A 23,462-nucleotide genomic window follows, 5' to 3' on the forward strand; every position below is an offset into this window, starting at 1 on the left:
GTCTAACATCAGTTGACAAGACCAGACAATCAATCAGTCAATCTTTGTTTTGAAGCCAGGGCAAAAAAAACGCTTGACAGAAAACAGAATAAATGAAAACATAACTCTCTTTCTGAAATGGTGCAAAAATATGCACCAGAGAATCCATATGTACTACGCTAAGACGCAGATGTCAACTAAACTTTAATTTTTAAACCCTGTGTAGCCTCATTTTAGCCCAGACAGCAATAAACCATTTAGACATCTTTTAAACAGCTAATCAATGTGAAATTGTTCAGTGGGAAGGGGCTCAAACTCCTTCTGCAGGGGGTAGACAGGGAAATTCAATAATGCATGTGCTATTCTGAGATGAGCGAGAAATGTGCATTTTATTTTCATAATCTTCGTTCAGTGAATGTATATGATGTTTAGTTCATTAGTTATTACGAAGATTCATTCAGGCTTTCTGTCGTTGCTATGGTGGTTGCTATGGATGCTGCTATGGACGTGTTCGACTCCTGTTTTGGGTTGTCCCCCCCACACACACACACACAACTGGTCGTCATAGCGATGCCGCGACGCCGCTTGAAACAGCCGGGACGTCATCTTCAACGCAACACACAGCAACAATGGAGGATATCGAAGGGATGGGGTTCTTGATTCTCGGTATGTGGCTGCTAGTCACAGCAAGGAGACAGATTTTATTTCAGAAGAGGCTGAAGGCAGCAAGACAAAAGACTGCTCTCTGGTTGCTCAATGGGGATGCAAGAGGGTAAGCTAACCTGGTAGCTAACGCGCAATGATGATGATTCTCTCTGGCCAATCAGTAGTCTGCAGTGTTTTCACGTCACCTTTTGGTATCGCCTCAGCTCGCTTGGAACCTCGACGGAGGTGCTACCAAAAAAAGTACCAGGTAATATGGTACCTGGTACCTGGTACTTGCCCAATGGAAAACCAAAAAAGGCGAATAGAGTCGAGTCGAGCCGGTACCATGCGGTGGAAAAGCGGCATTAGAGGGTAGGAACAAACAACCTATGGGGTCGTTTTTTGGCGGAGGACAGTCTCCACCAACCACGTTGACCAGACTGCCTAGTATATTCTTATTGCCAGGTTCATATTTCCAATCCGCATTACGATACAAAACGTTAAGACTGATCAAGTGAAGCTTCTAGCCTCTAAAGCCGAGACAACATGAGGTGTTACTGTAATTTTGGGTTATTAGCAGGTTTCAGACAGTAGTGTAGCAACCATTCTTTAGAAAGTAACAAGACACCTGTTCTTGAATTGTCTGTTTAGATGTGAATAGATGTGCAAAGCTTGAAGGACAGGAATTCTGATGTGATGCTAACAGCAACAAGAAAATAACATCCTTTGTTCCAGCAGGAGACTGCTTTTGAGGATAACGGGACCAGTAACAGACAAAGCAGAGAGTTGATAGCACCTATCAGGGAACACATGTTGCTTGGCGATGTGTGAAAATCCTGTCAGCCTGCAATGCAAGTAAAACATGTTTTGTGAGATGTTAACTGATATCTAGACAATAATACTAGGCATTACCTCCACATATAAGTGCATATGTTGAACTGCCGATGTTTTAGGAGGTAAATCCACTATTCTCTTTTTTCCTGGGTTAAAAATCAAAACAGGTGAATGTCATTGGATGTTTCATAGTGTCTTACTTAATGTCTTGCTTTGATAGCCGCTCCGCATTCCTGATTCAGAAATCCAAAGTTTTTTTCTACAATACATTGGCTGCCTAATTACATAGTGGTCCAGTTTGAATGACTTTTTAAACACTATACAGCCAGGTTGCCTCTTACCCAATACACATGTATCCTCACAACACAATGTGAACACTCCGCTGTGAAAGAGCTGCACCCCTCACTTTGCCACAATGCAGGACCAAATTCTCCATCAAAGCTAAAGCAAAGTTATGGAACAGCTTGCTAACTCAAATAATTGCTGACACCATAGCGTTATGAACACGCAATTATAAATTAACCCTTTCAGTGTGGCCTTTGATCACTGCCTTTTTCTTTAAAAACTCCTGTCTTTTGCCCATGCTTTCATCTTTGCCTTTTATCCCATCCCTTTTCATTGTTTTACTCTTTACCTTGTTAACTGTGCATCAATTTTGAATGGAGTTTCAGTCTTTCTTAGGTCTGGAATGTATGAAATGCTACTATTGCTGGTCAGAAATGTCATAATAATGCTGGAACAATCCAAACAGTGAGTTTCTTTTCAAATTAAATGAGCTTATCCTCTTGCTTAAATCTTTACAAGCCACAGATTTTCCCAGTATATTTCCCAGTAAATTTTTATTTTTTACATCCTAAATGGCCTCATGTATTCTAGCTGGAGAAGTGCTGCAATATAAATTATTAAAATATTTCTTATATTCATATGTTTTACCGAAGAAAAAAAACCTTGGCAGATATGTTTCATAGATGCCAGGTTATGATATAAAATTGCTGAGAGATTGAAAAATACCCCCTCTTTAAATCTGAAGGCTTTATATAGACGGGGGCAGAAAGGTTGTTTTTTTCCGCACAGCACATTGAAAAAAAGCATCTCAAGGAAGATAATAAATTTCCATTTTCAAAACACTCCAACTGTTCACAGTCAGAAACACGAGTGTCTTATCCGCACATGTCTACAATTTCCTGTTACAAACAGATTAGGAGGATGGGACACAGCATGAAAAGTATATGAGTCCTTGATGTATGAACATTGTGAGTCCCTGATGTGAGCCCCCAGTGTGTGAACATTCACACTGTGGAGGGATGGGACACAGGCCAGTGAACTGAAAACCTGATGATCCCACCACTGGTGACCTGATACTGGGAATCTGACTAATGCTCTAGTCTCATGAAAAAAAAAATGTATTTCCAAAAAGTTAAATTTTCCGGAATTAAGCAGAACATTTTTTTTTTTATTATGCCGTTGTACTTTTTTACAATAAAATGGACTTTTTCAATTATTTTTTTGCCCTGAGGATCATGCAACATTCTCAATAAGCCTATATAAATGACATGTAATAGCCTATTTAAATTCAAGTAAAAAAATTTTAATTGAGGAAAAAAATCAAAGATTATCACAGGTAATAAACGTGATATCCAGCAGGCTCACAGTTGAGAACTTTAATTTCCGCATGTCACACAAATCTCACACAAATCTTATACAAATCTCACACAAATCTCACACAAATCTCATACAAATCTCACACAAATCTCACACAAATCTCACACAAATCTCATACAAAGCTCACACAAATCTCATACAAATCCCTGGGACAAATCAGACCTTGTGCCACTGGTGTATCACTGTCTCAGCTGTAGCAGCTGTACAAACTGTTGACTAGTCAGCCATTTCCCACATCTCGGATGACCTTTTTCTCCATGTGAACTACTGAGGATATTACTTTCAAATGTCAGCTATAAAATTATTGATCTCAATTAGAAATCCCATGGATCAGTGGCGTAACATTACCCTACAGCACGGCCTCAGGAGAGGACATGATTTGCTCCAACAGACGGAATCATCAATAGAGAATTGTATTTGGGGTTTATACAGGTGCATCCATACATACATACTGTATGTTAATTAAAATCACAAAGGAAATACACACACTTACACACACATATGTAGGTTAGTGAAAACATAACAACAGCTATTGCTCATTTTTATTGGTGTGGTACACAGGGTGCCTTATGATTCTTATCACACAAAAATCACCAAGAGAAACAATGAAAGAAAAGAGGGGAGTTGAGAAGAAAAGGGTGTCTGACCATTCTTCTTCTACTGTGTTGAGGATTGGTGAATACTATAATTTGCCTCTTGGGCTCACCGACATCTGTGTCACATCAAATGAAAGGTTTTCACTGCACTTGCTGGGTGTGTTACTGCTGCGGAGTAGAGAAGAGCTTAAGTAGAATGAGACTGCCTTAGAAATGAACACACATGCACACACGCACACACACACACACACACACACACACACAGACAAAGTATGTCTGGCTACAATTCGTGCAAACATATTGCCTGTGCCTGCCAGGAGAAAAAGAACTTACAGCCAATTAAAATGAGCTGCAGCTTAATTTCATTTCAACTGAAAGAGCTGCAAAATAAACACTGTCTCATACCTTGGTTTTAATCCACCAGTTATTTCTGCAAGTCCCGGCCTCCACTGGGATAACACGAGCATATGTGCTGCTCCTTTAGTGGGTTGAGGTGCAAGTGGAAATCAGAGTGGCGTAAACGACAGCTAGCAGGAGGAAGTCTCAAAAGATATGAGAGCGCAAATCATAACACTTTATTCCTTATCTTGGAGGAAAAACTTTTCCCGGTCTTCAGATATTTCAGTCAAAGTCTGTACATACTTTCTATAAAAGTCTATACTATACTTTCTCCCCTCACATTTTGGATTAAAGTTTAATATCAGACATAAAGAAAGGAGTTTGCAGACTCCACCATATTTGGAGTAGTGACAGACATCAGCAGGTGAACACAGTAGTTTACAGGGAAATATGAACTGTTGGTTGTAAAAGCAGCACTGTAAGTATAGTCAAATTAGGAACTGAAGCTAATGAAGAAACCATGAAATGTGGCACTGACAGACTGAAGCAGGGAAGCCTATAGGTACTGGGATTACAGTTCTTTTGAATTTGAAATCACCAATGTAATTATGAGACCGCTGTATAGCCAAAGTCTATTTGACCCCAAGATAGTTTATTCTAATTGAACAATGTGTCACACCTTCAAGTGTCATTCCTGTGTAGCTCAATGCAGGATCATCACACTAAGACTGTCAGGGTTTGGGGTTTGATACACAGCAGGCTGCTCATGCTAAAAATATACTTGAGGTGCTGTAAGGCACTTTGAATCAAAGTTTCCACCAAATGCCACATGCTATGTAAAAATGTTAAAATTCACTTGCCACCTTTCCATAGGACTTTCATACATATGATCCTCAGCTGCCAAGAATATTTTGATCTATACAACAACCTCGTATTACAGGATGCCCTGCTGGCTGCACTACATTTCTTAAAAAACGTATGCCTTTGTATTCTGTTCTCTTATGTGCCAGTATAATCACACATGACATAAGCTGCCCTTTTCATGACCATCAATGCTTATTCATCCATGTTCCTAAGGCAGACTGTGCTCTCCTCACACCAAGGTCAGAAATTAACGGTGGCTTGGGGCAAAAATGCCCTTGAAAATTCAGAAAATGCCCATGAAATTAAAAATGAAGGGGCAAAAAATGCTCCTGATAACTAGGAGTACCCTTTTTTGCATTTCACCCTGTTCACATTATTTTCATTAAGTTGTCATTTATTAACACATGAATGCAACTGCTGTCCCCCGTGGGCCACCATAGGTGATTCATAAGAGCCTATGGCTGGGCAATTCTGTCTACTGCCTTCTGGCTTGATGAGCAATTTTGATCAGAAAATAGCCGAGTACACAGCCTGAAGCAGCAAAAAATGTCTCTGATTGTTACTCTGTTTATGTGATGTATGTCATGATTTAAAATAAAACAAGTATTAATGGCACAAATTGAGTGTTTATTTGTCAATATGCAATGCAAATGTATTATTTCATAGTTGAATAAAATTGTCGCTGGAAAGGATCAAAATGCCCCCAAAAATCAGAGCAAGGGGGCAAAAAATGCTCTCTCAAAAAAAAGTAAATTTCTCACCCTGCCTCACCCCCAAGACATGAGCCACAGTGGATGAATCTACAAATGAATCTAAAATTCCTGTAATTCTACAGCTATAAGAGAGGAACATTAAGAAAGTTAGGTACTCTATATCTGTATGAGGAAAATGGAAAGTCAGTTTAAGCTAAATGGCCCAAAACCTGCATTCATCTGCTACTGTATTCCCAGTGTAAATTATCAACACTACGCTTTGGTGTCCCTAATGTTTGTCTTTATTACTCATCCTATAATGGCAGATACCCATTATCATAGTCATATAAAAAACAATGTGAATTAGGGAGCTGAAAGTGGCTGGAACACAAGATGGTGGCTGAAAACAACAAACATAATCCTCAAATGATCTTTTCATGTGGTTAAAGCACTACATAAGCGTTTCACTATTAATGGGCCCAGTATGGAATAACCCTTTTTCTCAGCAGGGGGCAAAACTCTTGTGAATGGTGTTCTGCAGCGTCAAAATGTTATTGAGCTGGGTCAACTTCTAAGGGCTGGAGACATCAGACCATTTAATGAGCTCAAAGCACAGTCTGGCCTGAGTGTTTTGCAGTATTTGCAGCTGAAATCTATTCAGAGGAAATATTTATGCTAAGGTATTGAATTAGATTCTAGAGGCAGCCTTGACTCCAAACTGAGAGACAGTTGTTTTAAGGGGAACAGTCTCAACATTATTATATCCTTAAGTGGTAGTGCAACACTTAGGTTACAATGGGAGAAGGATATGAGTGTATTTCTTACTACAGACCAGCAGGATGCCTTATTAAAACACTCGAACTGCCTGTCAAACTGTGTGAGATACAAAGTTATACAGACAAAAATCTTGTTCAAAACTTATATCACTCTACACAAATTAAAGAAAATGAACCATATGTCAGAATCCTGTTGGCATGGGTCTGGTGGGATTGGGACACTCATACACCTGTTATGGTTTTGCCCAACAGTAAAAAGTCTCTGGACTGAATACTGTGTACAATATTGAACTCCATATCCCATTCTGTCCTCTAGCATGGAGGAACAAAATTAGATGGCATTCAATCAAGATCAACACAACGCACAATTGCATTAGCTTTTCTCTCACTGAGATGGGCAATTCTCATGAACTGGAAAGTGAGAAAACCAAATTGCATTAGCACGGATAATTGGCTCAGAGACTTTATGGACTTGATATCAACGGAGCGATCTAAAGATTATGATAGGGGACTGGAAGGCCTCTGGACCCTAATCAGATCATTTGTGAACAACAGATAATAACAATGTAACTCTGCGTTTACATATGTGTACATACTGTATGTGCACATGTTCTGTACATGTGCATATATGTGCATATATCTATTTATTTCTGATCATTCACTTACTTATTTTTGTCGATCTGGATTGACATATTTTGTGTATATGTTATAATACCTCCAGGTGTCTACTCGGGAGCATGGGACAATTGGCATGCTTCACATGCTGTGGCGGGGCTCGCTGAGTGTCCTTGGCCCCGATCTTATGTGACCAAGTGAATAGGTAGTGTAGTGTACGCATGTGCATATGCTCCCATTTGCTGCATGTGTGCATGTATCTACAATACATCTGGGTCAGGCGTTATTGAGACCTTTTATGTCCCTTTGTTCTTTTTACAGCCCATCTGATATGTGCATGTGTATGGTGTGCATGTATGTAGCGTTTGTGCACATGTATGCATAATGTTTAGTGGCATGTATAGGTGTGTTGTATTAAAATATACTGTTGTGTTCTCTGTTCCTGGGCTGGCTCCACATGTGGCAGGGCTTGCTGTGTGTCTTCCCCTCTTTGTGGAAACCAGTCCTTCCCTATTCCTTCCCATCTTGTGTAGTACTTTGTCTATTCAAAGTCTTGTTGTGTCTGTGGGTGTTCACTTGTGGGTGTTCACTTGTGCGTGTACATGTGCGTCTCTGGGAGGGCGGGTGGGTGGTATAATTGTACTGTAATTTGTTTGTTGTAATACATAATTTGAATAAAAATTTAAATAGCAAGAAAATAAAACAAAACAACACTACACTCAAGGCAAAAGAATGAAGAAAATGCAGGCCTCAGTTTTGTGTGAAAATGCTTATGCAATGCTTTTAGAGCAACTGGACTGCTTGTGTTATCTCTCCTGGAGTAACAGTATCTTATCCTCTAGGATGCAGGCTGCTGCCCATGCAGCTTCCAATATTCTACTGCGCTCTGCTGGTGGTAAATGACTAGCACAGATTGTAGAGATACTGTGTGATACTCCACACACTGTTAGCCAGTATTTTGCAGGCAATCTATTTAGCTGTTTGCATATAATGTATCATCTTACTCCACAACTACATTTTGTTTTATTTGATATTTTTTTACTGTATTTTCTATTCTGCTATACTGTCAATAGGCCGGTTTTAAGGTGCCGGGACAAGATTCTTGATTGAAGTTGAGCACTGGGCATGAACATTAACCTGTTCCATAATGCACTTAATGTAATGTACTTCATGCCAATAAAGTGCATTGAAATAAATTGAATTGGAGTGGCTCCTGTAATGATGCAAAGTTCTGGAACACAAGGCTACACTGTTGCATCTCAGGATGCAAGTGGGTGTTGATCTTGTGAAAAGTGCTGAAGTAGCAAACACTCAGTGTTTGGAGGCAGTAAAGGGGAAAAAAGACTGACATATTAGTCTAAATCCCCTTGGAAAGATGTTTCACACTGCAAGAGAGGTGGAGCAAGAGGAGGTAGGCCATAGACAACATGTTTTTATTCCGCATTTTTTAAATCTTAACCTTGCAATCATCCAGATTGGTAACAGCACAAGATATGACATTTGTTAACTTTTCACCTCTGCGAAGCTGGTGACAAAAACAAACTTTTTCTAGTCTCTGTTTTTCTAATTAAAATGTAGAGGGTTCAAAAGCATCAAGTATTAGTGCTAGGCCTTTTAGACCATGCCAGCTACACAGATGAAGTGGTCCAACTGCAACCTTTTGGCGATCCTAGCTGTCTCCACAGAAAGAAACAGCTGTTTCCTAAAGTGTGAAAACAAGTGTCACCTAATCTCCGTCTGTTTCATTGTTGGTAGATAGATCTATTTGAAGATAATTGAGATTAATCTTACAATATTACTATCTAGAGACATTAGAGCCTGACTGGAAAGATGTAATCCAGTTTCTCCTCCAGCTAAATGCAAGTAGTCTGAGAGAATAAGCCTCTCACAGCAAAAGATGCTATGATCGCCTGGTTTGTGTGGTCGGTGTGGGCTTACCCTTTGCCCTGCAACATCTCTGAAGTTAAAACTGATCTTATGACCCCCATCTCCACCACGCTGCCCCCAGAAGGAGCTGGACCAGATTGCCACATGGCTCAAGGAGGAGGGACTTGCTCCTAACGCCCCTCTGAAGGACCAGCTGTGTTTCCTATGGCGTGTCCTCAAGCTCAGAGAGAGATGTCTGGTCATCCTGACGAGTGACCTGGACACACAGCGCTCACAGCACACGGCGGATATGGCTGAAGTGAGTTACCACTGCAGTATGTGTGTGTGTGTGTGTGTGTGTGTGTGCGTGTGTATGTATGTATGTGTGTGGCATTACAGATTCAGGGGTGGAACAAACTCTTACTGTAATCACTCTCATATCTCGCTGAAGGGGATAGTGGTAGATCTTCACTTTGACCAAGTGAATCACCACTGAATAATGGAAAAGCAGCACTAAACTTCTAATTTTCTTTATGTTGCAAAGAGCATGTTTTTTTATGAGGCCTGACTGTCATGAAATCTAATCTGTAAACTCTTTACAATAATTACAAAGAAGTATCAGTGAGGTAAATACAGGAGATTCTGAGGTAAATATAGACTTTTTGGACTCGCAGTGCAATCGTTTGGATGCAGAACACTTGGATTATGCTGCATGAATGGTTATGGTTAGAGATATTTGATGGTCCTGTTGCCTTTTCAATAACCTTTCTGATGAAGGTTTCAACGCCAAAGCAGCAATAAATTTCCATTAGCAATGCAAGAATCCAGGGTGCAGGAAATTTAGACGCCTTTCCTCCCTGCTAGGAAGAAAATTCTCAGGGAAACACTGAATTCTTGTAAGTTTGACTATGAAATTTCATATATTGAAATATTGTCACAAAATGTGGGAGCAGCTTCAATACAAGAAGAGACACTTGGGCTGCCTACTGCCTTTTCGTCATTAATATGCGAATGTATGCAGCAAGGTGCTCCAAAATATAATCAGATCATCTACTCTGCAGAGGGAACCTGTGGTGTGAGTATGAAGTTTCCATGTATTGTTCTTGAGTTAGTGTGTTAACAAGAATGTGTCTACACACAGACAGACACACACAGACACCACAACACATACAAATTATGGTATTGGTATCAATATTGGCCTTTAAAAGCTCATATTGTTCGAACCCGTATTACAACCATATTATCTGCTTAAAATACTTAAAAAGGAAACAATCATCTAAAATCAGCAATCCTCTATGATGGATGGTGAATGTGTGCCTTATGCTGAGATAGCGATATGACACATATGTGTATGTGTCAGTAAGTAAGTAACTTGTATGTTTGCCTCAGCTGGTGTCTCTGCAGAAGGAGGCAGGCTGGGTGGAACCTGCCCTGCAGGAGCAGCAGCAGAAGGCTAATCAGCAGCTTCTATCTGTGCAGACCCACCAGGCCACTGAGCAAGCTAAAGTAGGTCCCACTGCACAGTTTCACCAGCATTACATGAGAAGCCTAAAACTGTCTTCCTGCCTCACCTACAGTCACTATGTCACCCTGAGCAGAATGTTATCTCACTACCAAACAGCCACAGATTGCTAAACCGATATTTGTATGTATTCCACTGCAAAGCTAAGCACCACTTTACTGTATTGGACAGTTCTGAATTTTGTTCTTATAACCCCTAAAACTTCCATACACAAACGTATCAACAAGCATAACTCATGAGTGATAGCTGTATTCAAAATGTGCCTGACTGTAACTCTTATTGCATGTTTCCAGTCCCAGGCAGCAGAGTTGGCCCAGAGCAGCCAGGCCTGCAGAGACTTACAGGCAGAGCTCGGTGCTCAGACCAGATGCCTTCGGGCAATGGAGACAACAGTGAGTGAATGAAAAGACAAACGGATTAGCAAATAAATGCGACTCATCATGGAGAGGTCTCAGATAAAAATCTTATGCACAAGGACAAAGAAAAGTGTATATCCAAGAGCTACTATTGGGACAATGGGAGAAGAAGTCTTTACAATATTATAGTCAAAACCGCCAATCCTTTTTACTGCTCCACAATCTTTGTTATTTACAACAGGAACCGTGTTCTTATGGTGTACACTGCACTTTATACAGTACATCTGAAATACTGTAGCATGCGTTCACATTCCTCCACCCTTTGTGCATTTTTTTTTTGTGGTGAATATAAGTAAAGTTCTCCACATGAGGCCTCTGGTGTGATGACATCAGTGGATGTAAACTAATCTGTTTACTCAACAAATAGATGAGATTCATTGTCCAAGTGTGGCCTCACTGTCTGGATAGTAGCTCAGCTTAACCATGCTGCACCTGTGATATGTCTCAGTTTTATGAGCACAGCTGGGTCTAAATTCACAGAGTGGAAAAGGAGGACTGGGATCAGGCCTTCTATCCATAATCAGGGCTGTGTTGAAATCAATGGCTTTTGCTCTCATCAGCTGATGTTTACCACGTCTTCCCTCTTTTCACCCTTTTACAGTGTTTGTTGTTCATAACAAATAAAATTTTATACAGGAGGTTCATTTCACAAACGGGTGAGAGTGGAAAGTCAGAAAGAGAATGTGGCCACCTGTCCATAGTTAGGGTTCACATTCACAAAGTTAATTTCTTAGTTTTATGTGCTTTTATGTTATGAACATATCATATATTTGACTTATTTTAAAAGCTAACAATAATCAAAAATCAGCAGTCCTCTAGGATGCATTGTGAATTTGGACACTGGTCTGAAACACAGAGAGATGACACATTAATTCACGAGTGTTTTTGTATGTTTGTCTCAGCTGGTGTCTCTGCAGAAGGAGGCAGGCTGGGTGGGATCTGCCCTGCAGGAGCAGCAGCAGGCAAAGCAGCAGCTCCTAACTGTACAGACCCAGGCCCGGGCCATTGAGCAAGCTAAAGTAGGTCCCACTGCACAGCTCCAGTATTACATGAGAAGCCTACATTTGCAGTCTACATGCTGTTCTACACTAACAGGCTCTGATGTAATATCACTGATGGCTACACTATGTGGTTTGCACATAACAAAACAGATGGGACAGTATACATTGTGGAAATCTGATAGCACTGTATATACAGTGAATTAGCCTAACCATACTGTAACTACTAGTGTCTCAACTTATGAATGCAGCTCTAGAATAAAGGCAACTATCTACAGTATAATAATTTCTAGTAATATTGGTGACCTAGTACAGTGTCCTGTCACTGATGATGTTTGTATTTCCGGGCCATAGCAGTGTCCAGATTGTCCTGATCATCACAAAGTGATAAAGACTCTGCTGGACACTCAGGACGAGTGTGAGATCCTCACAGAGGAGCTGTGTGACACCCTCAAACACCTGGACAAAGAGAGAAGGTAAAAGGCCTGCAACGCTGCTGTTGGGTGAAAACCTCACATTTTACAAAATGTCAACTAAGAAACCGTTTTTAGCTTTACTAACTTGTATTTTTTGTAGTACAGCAAAAAAATTGAAAGGGATTCATAAACCCAAGGGCCATAGAAGTTTTTCACGTGACAACAGCAATTCGATTATATTGTATTATTTTATTCTTTCTTCACAGGAAATTAACATTGTATATAAACGGAACTATTTTTATTATTATTATAGGATTTTTTTGTTTTATTTTTGTTTATCTACTTTCTACAGCAACTGCCATAAGATGAATGAGAAACACATAGCAGCACTGTATCGAGCCAAACAGAAGCTTGATGAAGAAACCAAGTGGCGCGATGACAAGATCAAAGACCTACAGAGAGAGCTGTCACTGTGTGTCCATTCAATATCAAAGGTAAATCTGTAGCTTTATCTAACTTTACACACCTCTGCTGCAAGTAGCCAGGGTGTCCTCAAACACATGACCTGATATAAAACTGGGGATGAAGAATGATGCGTGGAATTCTTGTTGTCGTTCCTCTCCAGGACAAGGAGCGTATCTCAAACATCACTGTGGAAAATGAGAAACTCCTGTTTGAAAAGAGGACGCTGCTACAACAGCTTATTGAAGAAGAAGATCTCAAGGATGACAGTATATTAGCAGCTTCCTCGTCCAAACGCAGGTACAGGACTTATACAATCAATCAACACTTTACTTAAGAACAGAAAAGTAACAGAAACAAGACCTCTCATTAATTTACTGAACATTTGGGCTATCCATGTTCAGTTTCCTTTAGACTGACTAAAAGAGATATTTCATGTTTTCATCTGAAGGGTGGACTTTCTCGAAAAAGAAAACAAGAGGCTGGGAAACAAAATCCTTCAGATGTCCAATCAGCTGGCTGCACAGGAGCACGCTCTGCGGACCATGCGGTCACAGCACCCAGCTGAGGTACTGGAACAGAGAAATCTGGTTCAGCTGGAATAGTTGTTAAGTCATGTTTAATTTTGGACACTTGCTCAGTGAGCTGTTAACTGTATATCAGTGTCTTTTTGCACACATTACACACATTATGCTCTGACAAACATGTCTGTTGATCAGCATACACAAAGCTCATTCACTGGCTGACTGGAGGGGATTGGTATTCTGTCTCCATCTCAATACAATTGCATTTTCATGTCAACAATTCCCAGACAAACAAAATAGTGTTGAAGTTACCCAAAGTGGAAAGAGAGATAAGGGAAGATGTTTGTATGATCTAGTTTTATGATGCAGAGATTTAAAATATTATTTTGACCTTGATGTGCCCTGTGTGTGTGTGTGTGTGTGCGTGTGTGTGTGTGTGTGTGTGTGTGTGTGTGTGTGTGTGTGCATCACAGATTCAGGGGTGGAACAAACTCTTACTGTAATCACTCTCATATCTCGCTAAAGGGGATAGTGGTAGATGTGTGTGTGTGGTAAATCAGTTGCCTTCCCTACCCATCTATCCATTCCTAAAAGAGAAAGAGAGAAAGACAGGCTGATTGGCAGAGGCCGATATGATTTTTGAAATTATATAATATAAATCTACCACGATTCTATTTATATTTAACCAGGAACTGGAGAAAACTCTCTGCATGGTGTCCTCACATCTGGCCCTCTGTCAACTTCAAGGTAGGTTTGAATCCCCATTCAAAACTTCAGCAATACTCATTTAGTAAAATAATAGTGAAATGTTAAATTAATGTGAACTTCGATGCAGTCCATAGTGTGATGTTGCCTGAGTCCTCTAAAAAACGGGGCTTACTGGATAATAAGAGCAGTGAGACCAAGCAGACAGATGTGACTTGTTCCCCTCTCTCTTCTCTCACCATGCCCCTGCCAGGCCGGCAGAGATGGACAACCTGAACCCGACTTCTGCCTTGGCTACCTCAGCCTGCCACAGCAGCATTAGAAAAAAGGAATGAAAAGAGGCATGAGAGGAAAATGCAATTCAATAGGTAAAAATAAACATTGCATTCAACTAGGCTCCTCTTCTTTGACTTAGTAGGGTGTGTATGACCAATAGTGAACAGGAAAGAATTCTTCCAAGTTTGATCTTCTTTTTATGATGAACAGCACAGGGAAGGCAAAAAGATGGCACAAACGCTTGGCCCAACAACAATCAGTTACAGTCAGTTGTCTTTTAAAGCCTACCACTAATGGATCTCAAATCACAACCAGGCATGTCATTTGGAGGTGGCAGTTCTTGAATCAACCTTAATTAATTGCCTGTCTCATCAATATCAAAGAAATAGCCACAAAGAATAAAAGGAAAACAACAAACAGGCATCAACAAATCTTCCATTTTAAAAAATATAATATAAATAGAAAAACCCATTGCTGACTCTATCATTGACATATAGGACTGCAACTCCCAATATAAACTTATTTGTGGTACACCAAGCTGAAAACATCAGCATCTTTTAAGCAACATTTCTGCTTAGGCTGCTGTATAGTTACCAAAGGCAAAGCTGTATTCATTGTAAGAGACAAAAAAGGTGGAAATGTAAAGTTCCATCTGTGTTCAGAGTAGTTAAGCTGTGATAGTAAGCTTCTAGGTTCTCACATCCTACAGCAGATTGCAAAACTAATATAGCCTATCTGACTTGTTTGTTTTAGGGCTACATTACTGTAGGCTATATGAATACATTATTTTTGACTAAAATGCACTGGAACTGGAATGTTATAATTCTGAGGTCATGAAAATCTATCTATCTATCTATCTATCTATCTATCTATCTATCTATATATCGTTGTAACGGAGGAGACATGAATAAAGTCCAGCAGGTTGCAACAATGGACCAAAATGTGTAAACAAACCAGCATGGCTCATGACATGACGGCCTGGCTGCCTACTTAAGAAACGTTGAAGGGCTTTGAAGGGTGGAATGCGGCTGTGTTTATTGATTTGCTTATTGATTTGGTTTTCAACCTTCAATGTTGTTAACTCGCTTTGCGTTTTGTTGATTTGTTTTCCATTTAGTTAAGTTTAGTCTGATTTTGTAATGTTGTTTTCTGGCAACTAAGTTAGGTAGGCTGGGTTACTTTCGGTAGGACACTTCCATTCTTTGTAATCCCGTGAAATGTTTATAAAATGTTGTTTTACCATTTCAAAACAATCCACAAAGATTGAAATGACTTAATTTACTTCCCTTACACCGCTAGAGGAACCACATTAGTTAGGGGATACGCCATTTTTTACATATTGAGTGATACATCTTGTCAGTTTATAATCTTTGGTTGAAGAGCGCGCGTAGTGACGGCACATTTAAGACCACGTGACTTCCTTATTTTAGTTCTCTCGCTTGCTATTGGCGGATGTTAATCTCCACGCCCATTCCACGCATGCATCTCTTTCCCGCGAAGTGGATCACCTCGCGCGAGCCGAGCGTGTCTGTTTGGGTGAGCTGCCAGGTGATGCTACGAGATACGACATCGTCTGGATTATCTCTAAATAGACACAGAATAGCCTTCCTTTCAGACAAATGGCTAAGCAAAGCTCAATTTTCAAATTTTTCACCAAGTCTCCACCACCGGTTTCCAAGCCGAAGCCCAGTCCTTCTCCTACCGAAGCAGACCTGCCGTCCTCCGTGCAGAAGTCCAACTCTTCCCCGAAAGAGGAAGCTAAACATGAATCGCAACAACAATCCACCAAAAACACCAAGGCTAAGCCAAAAAGTACTTCAAAGTCTGTGAAAGGGGGATTCAACAAACTCTTTGGCGACAAGGCCCCAACAACAAAAGAAAGGTAAGGGTGATGATATGTTGGAGCGGTGTAGCCTAATTGCTGGAGTCATTGTTTTTGCATCGTGCTCCTTCCCTCTGCTGCAGGATATCTGCAAGGCCCGACAAAGACTTTAGTGTCTTAAATTAACTAGATACAAAGCATTGGAAATACTTCAATACTATGAAACATAGCCATTAAGTCATATATTGCGTTTTGGATATCTGAAAAAAATGCTGCGGTTTGATTTGTTGTTCTATTTACACGTTCACTTCACTGGCGAAATTGCTCATGTATTTCATGTATTCAACCTGGCATTAAAAGGGTCTTAAAAAGTCTCAGTTTCAACTTGATGAAACTTGCAGACAGACTGTTATGTGCCAAGCTAGTCTAGCGTGGCCAGACCATAGGGCCAGCCCCGTGCTGAACCGTCCTCCTTAAGCATGTGAAATGCTTTGGTTCAGAATGTAAACAAGCAGTCATTCAAATGTCATGACTGTTATGTTAATGTCTGTTAATTTTGTCATATTTTTAGACGACCTGGGCTATTTCCCATGGCCGCCCCATTTGCCTGCGTGGTGATGGCTGTGGTAGTAGCTTGTGTGGTTTTGAGCATGGCACCAATACAGTCAGGGGGGTTCCAGTTCCCACTCGCTCCACCCATGATAAAAACGTATTCAAGTTAACAAATGGGATATGACCTGTCATGTTGTGGGCCAGGAAATAGCAAAGTAGCCGGCAAATAGCCAACTGCTAATCTGGTACTCCATACTGTCCTGTCTCCTTTTGTTATGTGATAGGTGTCTCCTGTTTGTTTTTAATGATTATTTGTACATTTAATTGCAAAATGTCCATGTGGGTTAAATAAAGTTGTATTGAATTGACTATCAATTAAATATTAGGGATTTTGGATAGACAATTTTGGCAGCATAATCTTAAACCAGGTTATGACATTATTCAGACTCCTGAGTGTAACAGTAAGTATAAAGTTTGAGTGCTGCAGTATGATGCCATTTGAACAAAACATGCAATCTTTTTTCCCTAACCCCTGATACCAATGGGAAGACTGGCTAGCCATGGCAGGGAATATTTACTGTAGAAGAGTAGCAGAAATAAATCTCAACATCAGCCATTTCACATTGTACACAGAGGATGATGCACCTTTGATGACACTTTCACTGGTAATCTAGTGGTATTGCAAAATGTGTATTATTCAACAATTTGTAACATCCCAATGATAGTTCTTCTAGTTGGTGATATTTAAGATATAACACTGATCACTCAGTTATCAGTCCAACTCAATACATGACTTCCTAAATGTTTTGTTTTTGTTTTCCCACCAGCCCCCCATGCCCTTTCAGCGCCGGTGCCCTTGTGTGGGCAAAACTGGAGGGGCATCCTTGGTGGCCATGCATGGTTGTACCCCAACCTCTGAGTGGACAGCAGATGAGGGGCCGTGGTCGGGACCAACGCTTGCATGTTCATTTCTTTGATGAGCCTCCTACTAGGGGATGGGTTAGCACCAAATATGTTCGAGAATACCAAGGTGAGCTAGAATTAGTCACTCAGTAAATAATTTTAGTCATAATTTGTAGAAACAAATTGGCTATTTGTTATTGATTTGAAATGTTATGTGCATTGCCGTCACAGTAAGCTATATGACTGTTGATTATTATTTTTGTTTATTTTTGTTACACTTTAATGGTGTCTTCCCTTGTCTCCTTTGCCCTCTGTTGCAGGCTCTGACAGCAGTGATGCTAAAACTGGAGGCGTGTTCTTCAGTGGCAAGCCTGTAATTCGCCGTGCGATGGGGCTTGCTGATGGCTTCATGTCTGACAGCCCTGAGAAAAGACTGAAGATGCCTCTCTGCATGGATCCATCTGATGAGGAAGAGGAGGATGACGAAGAAATGGAGGTGAAAATGTTTATTATGTTGACAATGTGACCATTAAAAATGTCTGCATTTTACCAAAAATTCTTACCGTTGAGTAATTCTTTACACTTTTTTTCTTTCATTGTCATAGTAATAGAGTTCATGTTTGATGGATCTAGACAGGTCAATGATTGGTTTCATATTGTTTTTTCACGTTTGTATCCTTATTTGCGCTCTCTCAGCTTGACAAGTCAACAGTGACTGATGAAGAGGCCACTGATGAGGAAGAACAGGAAGTTAAGTCATCCAAGGTCAGTCGTCGTTCATCCCGTGCTTCAGCGGAAAATGGAAATAAGCCCAAGCGCCGTCGCATTATTGTAGCCTCAGACAGCGAAGGATCAGATGAGGAATTTAAACCAGAACATGCTACGGCCAGCAGTGAGGATGAAGAGGAAGACGAGGCGGTGTGCAGTGAAGAGGAGGAGGAGGAGGAGAGCGAGCAAGAGTCTGAAGTAGAAAGCCCAATCAAGCCTGTGAAACGCAAACGTCCTGCAGAGAAGTCTGCTAAACCAAAAGCCAAGATGCCTACTACCCCTGCTAATGCCCCTAAACGAGCTCCGCCTGCCATCGTAACTGACACCAAGTCTCGGCTGTCGGCCTTCTCTGCCCCAGACAGCTTTGAGAGCCAGGTGAATGGCTCAGGCGCCAGTGGAGGCGCCACAGTTTGGGACCACGAGAAGCTGGAGTGGCTGCAGGATGGCAGGAGGAAAGACAGCCGCAGGCGGCGACAGACAGAGGATGACTACGACCCTACCACCATCTATGTGCCAGAAGACTTCATTAACAGAAGCACTCCTGGTATGCGGCGCTGGTGGCAGCTCAAATCTCAGATGTTTGATACCGTGCTCTTCTACAAGGTGGGGAAGTTCTACGAACTCTACCACATGGATGCTGTGATTGGAGTCAACGAGCTGGGTCTGACCTTTATGAAGGGGACCTGGGCACACTCAGGCTTTCCAGAGATCGGATTCGGACGTTTTTCAGACGGACTGGTCCAGAAAGGCTACAAGGTGGCCCGGGTGGAGCAGACGGAGACCCCAGAGATGATGGAGGCGCGCTGTAAGACCATGGTTAAGCCCACTAAGTTTGACCGTGTGGTGAAGAGAGAGGTTTGCAGGATAATCACACGTGGCACCCAGACCTACAGCGTGTTGGACGGTGCTCCCTCAGAGAGTCACAGCAAGTTCCTACTGAGTTTAAAGGAAAAGGCTGAGGAGGAAAGCTCAGGTCGTTGCCGTACCTACGGGGTCAGCTTTGTTGACACCTCTGTGGGTTATTTTCATGTAGGTCAATTTCAAGATGACCGTCACTGCTCCCGCCTGCGCACCCTGGTGGCTCGCTTTGCCCCTGCCCAGGTGCTCTTTGAAAAGGGAAACCCATCTGTTGAAACACGCAAAATTCTGAAGGCCTCTCTGGCCTCTGCTATGCAGGAAGGGCTTAATGCAGGTACTCAGTTTTGGGATGCTCAAAAGACTCTTAAAACTCTTGCAGAAGAAGATTACTTCAGAGAGAGTGTTGGGAAGGATGAGGAGATGGGCAACAATCTCCTTCCCACTGTCCTGAAAAAGATGACCTCTGAGAGTGATTCACTGTGCCTTACCCCTAAGGAGTGCTATGAGCTGGCACTCTCAGCGCTGGGTGGATGCATTTTCTACCTGAAGAAGTGCCTAGTGGACCAGGAGCTGCTCTCCATGGCCAACTTTGAAGAGTACGTCCCTGTCGATGTCGAGATGGAGAAAGCAGCTGGCCCTATCAGCTTTTTTGCCCAGACTCGTCAGCGCATGGTCCTGGATGGAGTGACGCTGACAAACCTTGAAATCCTCCAGAATGGGTCAGGAGGAATAGAGGGGACACTGTTAGAGCGTCTGGACACCTGCTCTACCCCATTTGGCAAAAGGCTCCTCAAGCAGTGGCTCTGTGCCCCTCTCTGTAACCCCACATCCATTGGGGACAGATTGGATGCAGTGGAAGACCTGATGGGTGTTCAAGCCCAGGCTAGTGAGATTTCAGAGCTGCTGAAGAAGCTCCCGGATCTGGAGCGACTTCTGAGTAAGATCCACAGCATTGGCACTCCTCTGAAGGGCCAGGACCACCCAGACAGCAGAGCAGTTCTCTACGAGGAGGTCACCTACAGCAAGCGCAAGATAGCAGACTTCCTCTCGGCACTGGAGGGCTTCAAAACTATGCAGGAGATCATTTCTGTCCTTGCTCCAGTTTTAGGTGAATTTCGTTCCACATTGCTCCACCAGGTGGTCAATCTGAAAACTAACAGTAAGGACGGCCTCTTCCCCGACCTCTCTACTGAACTCAGGCGCTGGGAGACAGCCTTCGACCACCAGAAAGCCCGCACCACTGGCGTCATAACCCCCAAGGCTGGCTTTGACCCAGAGTACGATCAGGCTCTGACCGAAATCAAGAACTGTGAAAGAGAGCTGCAGGAGTATCTGGACAGACAGAAGAAGAGACTCGGCTGTAAGAACATGGCCTACTGGGGCACCGGGCGAAACCGCTACCAGATGGAGGTGCCTGAGAGCGTTTCAGAGAGGAATATTCCCGAGGAGTATGAGGTGAAGTCTACAAAGAAAGGCTGGAAGCGTTATGTGACCAGGGAGATTGAACGCCTGTTCTCAGAGCTACAAAGCTTCGAAGAGAAGAGAGACGCTGCCCTTAAAGACTGCATGAGGAGGCTCTTCTACAACTTCGACAAGAACTACAGAGACTGGCAGACTGGTGTAGAGTGCATGGCTGTGCTTGGTAATTATTAGAAATTTTATTATGCTTGTCGGTCAGAATTCATTCATGATTTTTAACAGCGAGCATGAAACAAATTTGGCAACAGTGAGGTAAAGTAGAATACAAAACAACAATGCTTTTTATCTGGTACTCAGAAGGCAGTTTCCTTAAAAAAACACTACAGAGAAATTTGTATGCTTTAATGTGCTAGTGAAAAAGAATTTAGGTTGCAGGTGTCTCCTTATCTGAATGCATTTCCTGCAGATGTTACTGATATACCTGCATAATGCATATTTAAGATTACTGCTTGTAAATGTCTTGATGTCATTGTTTTGAGTAATTATTCCACATAAAACCCTTAGTCTTGGATGATTAGTTATTTTTCACCATTATGAGAAGTGTGGTGCGCTGAACAGAGGGAGAGATAATTACATAGTTAATTACTGTTCTCTGCCGCAGTAACATAATGTGCCTATAATGTGTTTTTCTACCACTGGGCCATTCCTCAGCCAGGGATTATGTTTTGTTTTGTTTACAAGCCACACTGCAAAAAACACATATTAAATATTAACACTCAGAGAACAGGAAGCAGAGGATATATTTTCTACATTTTAGGATGTCAAAGGATGACCTCAAAAGTCTTAATAGTTTGATTGCTACACTATTTAATTACGCTTAATTTTTATAACCAGTGCAAACGTCACATCTTTGTTTTCAGATGTGCTGCTGAGCCTCTCGCGCTACAGTCAAGGTGGAGACGGCCCAATGGCCAGGCCACAGGTGCTGCTCCCTGAGGGAAATGACCAATCGGCACCCTTCCTAGATCTCACTGGATCCCGCCACCCGTGTGTCACCAAGACCTTCTTTGGAGATGACTTCATCCCTAATGACATCTTCATCGGCTGCCCCGGTAGCAGCGAAGAGGATGAGGAAAAGGGGCATGCCTCCTGTGTCCTCGTCACAGGGCCCAACATGGGTGGAAAGTCCACCCTCATGAGACAGGTGGGTAATTTATGGATGAATATTAATTGGACTGTTTTTTGTATTGAACATAACACCACAAAAACTGAAAGGAGTAAGTGAAGTGCTGGAAATCATTTCATTTTCACATAGACAATTCAGGTCAATTTCAAGCCTCGTTACTTCGCCCATGGTGTTGAGATACTGTACTGTTGTTTCTGCTGTCTGTGCAGTGTGGATTAGTGGTCATCCTGGCTCAGCTGGGTTGCTATGTTCCTGCTGAGAGCCTGCGCTTCACGCCAGTGGACAGGGTCTTCACCCGCCTGGGAGCCTCAGATCGGATTATGGCCGGTAACAACCCAAATACCCAAAACATATCTGTGAAGATGTCCTGAGCATCCACTTTGTGGCCTAAGCTTATATTACCTGACCTTGTCCAATGTGTCTTATCCAGGGGAGAGTACCTTCTTTGTGGAGCTAAGTGAGACTGCTAGTATCCTGCACCATGGCACTAAACACTCGCTCGTGCTCCTGGATGAACTAGGTAAGCCTTTGTTGCAGTTGCAACATGATGAGGCTTATTCATAGCTTCAATGATCTTCATATGCTGAGTGTAAATGCAGTACCTTCTTGTTCTTGTGGTGAAATGAGATTCAATTGTAACTCCTCTATTTGTAGGAAGGGGCACAGCCACATATGATGGCACAGCGATTGCCAGCGCTGTTGTGAAGGAGCTTGCCGAGAAGATCGGCTGTCGCACCCTCTTCTCTACACATTACCACTCGCTGGTGGAGGACTACGCCAACAACCCCGCTGTGCGGTTGGGCCACATGGTGAGTAACTTCATGCAACACATAGATGTGCCAATATACTGCCCTACAAAGGCAAACAGCAGTAACTAGTTTTGTTTATACTTTTAAAAGTCAAAGACCATGACTTTAGAATTTCAAATTGTCCATAAAAATATTTTGTTATGTTTGATTATTGCATCTTGTCTGTTTTAACTCTACTATAGTGGAGCCAGAGGCAAATTTCCATGTGTGGGAAATAGTTTCTATTCTGTTATACCCATAATTGCTATTCAATGATGCAGATTCCACTTCTGTACTAAGAATACTTTTGTTGGAGCAGGAGATTAATTTACATAGTCATACTGTATTTCTGTTTCACCCGTCACGCAGTTAATGCTCTTTAGCATTGTAGGGCAGTAGACCGTTTGTCCTAACTGCACCCCTACTTTTCAGGCAATTCTGCATATTTGCATTATATAGCGTGGTGTCCCAATAACTGGTATTTGCAGAGGTATAAACATGTCCCTGCTTTGTCTCCTTCAGGCATGCATGGTGGAGAATGAATGTGAGGACCCAAGTCAAGAGACCATCACCTTCCTCTACAAGTTCATTGCTGGGGCTTGTCCGAAGAGCTACGGCTTCAACGCCGCTCGACTCGCCAGCTTACCAGAGGAGGTCATCCAGTCAGGACACAGAAAGGCCAGAGAGTTTGAGCAGAGCACCATCAGCCTCAGAGTCTTCAAGTATGTATTAACATCGCATTGCATCAACAAAGCTTGCTGTGCAGCTCTTGGGTGAAAGACTTGCTTGCTGATAGTGTTTTTTTCCTCCTCTCACAGGAAGCTCTGCCAGTTTGCTGCAGACCCCACATTGGACAACACACACTTCGCCTCTCTTGTTCAGATGATCAACAACCTGTAAAAAAAAAAAAAAAAATGCTGTTCTTGCTTGTATTAGTGTATTTTTTGTAGTTCATTGTTCTCAGCACTAAAAAAAAACA

General features: G+C 41.9%; 1 protein-coding gene across 1 annotated transcript; it reads left to right on the plus strand.

Moving 5' to 3' along the window:
• Positions 1-15,719: 15,719 nt before the first annotated feature.
• msh6 (mutS homolog 6 (E. coli)) lies at positions 15,720-23,447 on the plus strand. The gene is made up of 10 exons (XM_071527396.1): positions 15,720-16,069; positions 17,389-17,591; positions 17,785-17,960; positions 18,161-20,732; positions 21,430-21,713; positions 21,905-22,022; positions 22,126-22,215; positions 22,350-22,504; positions 23,006-23,205; positions 23,302-23,447. The coding sequence occupies exons 1-10, from the start codon at positions 15,807-15,809 to the stop codon at positions 23,381-23,383; spliced, it is 4,143 nt and encodes a 1,380-aa protein (XP_071383497.1). The 5' UTR covers positions 15,720-15,806; the 3' UTR covers positions 23,384-23,447.
• The last annotated feature ends 15 nt before the right edge of the window (positions 23,448-23,462 follow it).

Source organism: Centroberyx affinis, unplaced genomic scaffold (assembly GCF_046629955.1).
Source record: "Centroberyx affinis isolate AG114_WGS23_722 - 3 ecotype Tasmania unplaced genomic scaffold, CSIRO-AGI_Caff_v1 ptg001528l_1, whole genome shotgun sequence".
Classification (NCBI taxonomy): Eukaryota; Metazoa; Chordata; class Actinopteri; order Beryciformes; family Berycidae; genus Centroberyx; species Centroberyx affinis.

Bases quoted from the DNA above. Each gene is read 5' to 3' on its own strand.
- msh6 (XM_071527396.1), top strand. From the start codon at position 15,807: ATGGCTAAGCAAAGCTCAATTTTCAAATTTTTCACCAAGTCTCCACCA. The intron at 17,592-17,784 runs GTGAGCTAGAAT...CCTCTGTTGCAG, and splicing joins ATATGTTCGAGAATACCAAG to GCTCTGACAGCAGTGATGCT. The intron at 17,961-18,160 runs GTGAAAATGTTT...GCGCTCTCTCAG, and splicing joins AGGATGACGAAGAAATGGAG to CTTGACAAGTCAACAGTGAC.